The sequence below is a fragment of the Sinocyclocheilus anshuiensis genome, unplaced genomic scaffold (assembly GCF_001515605.1).
Source record: "Sinocyclocheilus anshuiensis isolate Anshui unplaced genomic scaffold, SAMN03320099.WGS_v1.1 scaffold2169, whole genome shotgun sequence".
Taxonomy (NCBI): Eukaryota; Metazoa; Chordata; class Actinopteri; order Cypriniformes; family Cyprinidae; genus Sinocyclocheilus; species Sinocyclocheilus anshuiensis.
In genome coordinates this window covers 1-3,858 of record NW_015552701.1, presented here as the reverse complement: position 1 = coordinate 3,858, position 3,858 = coordinate 1, and the positions used below count along the sequence as shown (strand labels likewise).

Here is a 3,858-nt window from a genome sequence, read left to right as displayed (position 1 = left end):
TGTTATACAGTTTCATACAGCTAGCCTATCTGGAAGCATAGCAGTGACGAATTGTTGGTGATAGATGGGAGCCAGGGTTCATTATTAAGCAGAGATGATAAAGTATAGGCCTATTACAATTTTAAATTCTTATGAATAACAAAAAAAAAAAATGTTGTTCATCCTTTATGTGACAGAACTGAATTATCACGTCGTTGCAATATGTCCTGTTCTCATATTCTCCTTTTAAAGTCTGAAAAACTTAAATAGTTTTGAATGACACAGTTTGAAATGTCAACACTGCTTAAGGTTACAATAACGTTAAAATATTAAATTGTTCTAAAACGTTTTATTTCTTCCTCCAGTTAGCTCTAGCCTATTTGTAGGCTGCTGATGGCAATTGGCCATAATATGAACTCTTTCATCATCACTGTGCTAGTGACTGCACTCGGTGTCTAATCAAAGTATGGATGAGAGATTCATTTTCCCATATTTAAGCATACAAGTTTTTCTTAAATTGTACCTTTTTATTGTTAAATTGTATACTGTGGCAATCAAATGAGCAATAAGATAGCCTATAAGTTCATCTCATTTTAAGAATTTAGCCTAAATTAGAAATGGTTAAATGAAACATTTTAATTCAAAACAGCAAACAAAATTAAATACAGGCCTCTGGGATTTTGGATTTCAGAATTCAGTAGGCATAATTTCGTCAAGAATAAGCTTTCCAGAATCTAGACACAGTCCAGTTTGCTGAACACGATTTATATAGGCCTATTTAGATATTAAATAATCACTGCCATTTATTATACTGATCTAGCCTATCTGTTTAAAAAATAGGCATACTACAGTCTTGTTTTCAGATTTGTTTTCTTAAATGAATGGTCTCTAAGATATTGTTGGGGTTATGGGTTTAGCTTTTCAACCAATATGTCACCCTGATAGTAGGCTACTTCGATACTAATGAGCCACTTGACATGATAGATCTCATATTTCCTAAAGGTATGGTGTGAATACAAGAACCATAGTCTACCTTACACTGAAACACCCTGAATAAATAACGTTTTTTTCCCCACGTCTAATAATCTCCAGCAGCAAATTAAGATGTTTTTATATTTTTCTGAAACAACAAGCACAGTTACCCGATCATGTCTAGGGAGTGAAACGAATCAATATTGGGTGCACTGTGACTTGTTGCCCCCTACTGACGCGTCTTAGTTCGGATTTGCGCCTGACGTCACGTCTCGTGCGGCAGACAGCAATCTCTCTCTCTCGCTCTCTCTCAGCCCCTGTTCCTGCGTTTACCCCCCTCTCCATCTCTCCTCACTCTGGACTGAGTTTGCGGGGCAGCCGGGAGCGGACACTACCTTTTCTCTCTTCCTGTTTCAACAAGCAATCTTCTCTTCAGGCAACCTGTATGGTGGATATAATATTCAGCTCTTCTTTTTTGGATGATATGGGGGATCATTCCAAAAGTATGTATTTCTGTGAAAAAAAAAACTATAGGCCCTACAAAAATTAACTTCATGTTTAAAATTAAGCGGTTAAATGTGATTCAATTTTGTTGCATTTGAAAAAAAAAAAAGATTATGTTAATGATTAGGCCTACTGTTTTTTTCTGCTACTGCTTCTGCAGTATATCTGTCATCTGAGAAATAGCCGACTGTCTTGATCTTTTCACTATCCCAAATGTTAGTTAGCCAACAAACCTCGATGATTTCAATTTTTATGAAATACTTGTAGTCTAAATTCATGACTCTCAAACTCCTGTATAAGAGCTCAAAACAATGTTCTTTTTCATGCTCAGAGAAGTCCGGACTTGCGATGTGTGTAGGCTGCGGCAGTCAGATCCATGACCAGTATATTCTGCGGGTCTCCCCTGACCTGGAGTGGCATGCAGCCTGTTTGAAATGCGTGGAGTGCAACCAATACCTGGACGAGAAGTGCACTTGCTTCGTACGGGACGGGAAAACGTACTGCAAGAGAGATTATGTAAGGTAGGTTTTTTGTTTGTTTGGTTTCTTTCGGGAAAAGTGTGAATTATTTTTAATAAATCTGGCCGCATATGTATTTCATATTTATAATGATCAAAACATCTGGCAACAGACTGTAAAATTAAATTAAAGTGGAATTAAAAAGCATGCTTGAACTTGCTTGGTTTTGGCACTGCACAAATTAAATTCTTTTTCTATTCTACATCCAACAGATTGTTCGGTATAAAATGCGCAAAATGCACTTTGGGCTTCAGCAGCAGTGATTTGGTCATGAGAGCTCGGGACAGTGTGTATCACATCGAGTGTTTCCGCTGCTCGGTGTGTAACCGGCAGCTTTTGCCCGGGGACGAGTTCTCCGTCCGGGACGAGGAACTGTTGTGTCGAGCAGATTATGGTCTGGCCCTGGAGCGCGGATCAGGCAGCAGCCCTCTCAGTCCGGGACCAATCAAAAGCAGAGGACTGCATATGGCAGGTCAGTAGGCTATAGCACATGCAACCAACTGACTTACGCCTATATGTGACCCTGGACCACAAAACCAGTCATAAGTAGCACGGGTATATTTGTAGCAATAGCCATTGCATGGGTCAAAATTACCGTTTTTTCTTTTATGCTAAACTCATTAGGATATTAATCATGTTCCATGAAGATATTTTGTAAATTTTCTACCATAAATATATCCAAACTTAATTTTTGATTAGTAGGCTAATATGCATTGCTAATGACTTAATTTGGACAACTTTAAAGGCGAGTTTCTCAATATTTTGATTTTTTTTCACCCTCCGATTCCGTATTTTCAAATAGTTCTATCTCGGCCAAATATTGCCCTATCCTAACAAACCATTCATCAATGGAAAGCTTATTTATTCAGCTTTCAGATGATGTATAAATCTAAATTTCAAAAAATTGACCCTTATGACTGGTTTTGTGGTTCCGGGTCACATATTATTACAGTCGTATCGGACACGGACGTGTAGAAATTATAGTAGTAGAAAACAAAAAAAAAATAAATTATTTGGAACGGTTAGCGCTATTTATTCGGAACGGCTAGGCCTTATTTAGCCTAAGGTCAGTTTTGGAACTGAGCACATAGGCTAAACTGAAAGGCAGGCCTAATTGTATAGGCTACTGTGGGAGGAATCGTGTAATGTTGTTACATATTAGCTTACAGGCCGATCCGCTTGATAACTTTGTTTAGTCAACCACTGATAAGCCTGAGCGGCAGGGCCTTAAACACTGAGAGCTACAATAGACTCAACACCAACATGACTTCACTTAATTATCAGTAAGATACTTAATATACTGACATTGTCACTTGCACACAGCAATTTCTGTAATATTTTATTTATTTACTTTTTTACCTCTATTGCTGCTGTGTAACTACCCTGTACAACCTGTTTGCACATTCTTCTCTTGTACATTCCTTCTCATCTTAATATTTATTAAGTCTACAGTACACTGTCCTGCGCATTTTATTTTATTCTTATTTTTTTATATCTTACTTTTTCCATACCTATATTTATATATAATTTTGTATTCTTTAATAATTGCACTGTCCATGGAGCGGACCTGACTTACATTTCACTGCTGGTCATATATTCTCTATATAACCATGTATGTGATAAATAAAAAAATCTTGAATATTGAACATGCTCGTTAATTTCCTAATTTGCAAATGCATATTTGCAAAATAAATTATAATCATAATTTATATATAAATTAATAATTATATCTGTAATGCAGTATATTATTGGCTGAATTAAACGTAGCCTAATATTGATATTAAAATTAATTAGCCTATATAGGCTATATTATATAAACCAGATTAATTCGAGGATTTTAAGTTTGTTAAAAAATGTCTGTCCTGAATATTTGTAAAAATCTATC

The 3,858-nt window shown here is 36.3% G+C and overlaps 1 protein-coding gene across 1 annotated transcript; it reads left to right on the top strand.

Annotated features, from left to right (window-relative positions):
• Positions 1 to 1,378: 1,378 nt before the first annotated feature.
• LOC107667705 (insulin gene enhancer protein isl-2b-like) lies at positions 1,379 to 2,445 on the top strand (the record flags this gene model as incomplete). Its single annotated transcript, XM_016459428.1, has 3 exons — positions 1,379 to 1,454; positions 1,787 to 1,976; positions 2,186 to 2,445. Coding segments are annotated over exons 1-3 (508 nt in total), but the record flags the coding sequence as incomplete, so codon positions are not given.
• Between the last annotated feature and the right edge of the window lie 1,413 nt (positions 2,446 to 3,858).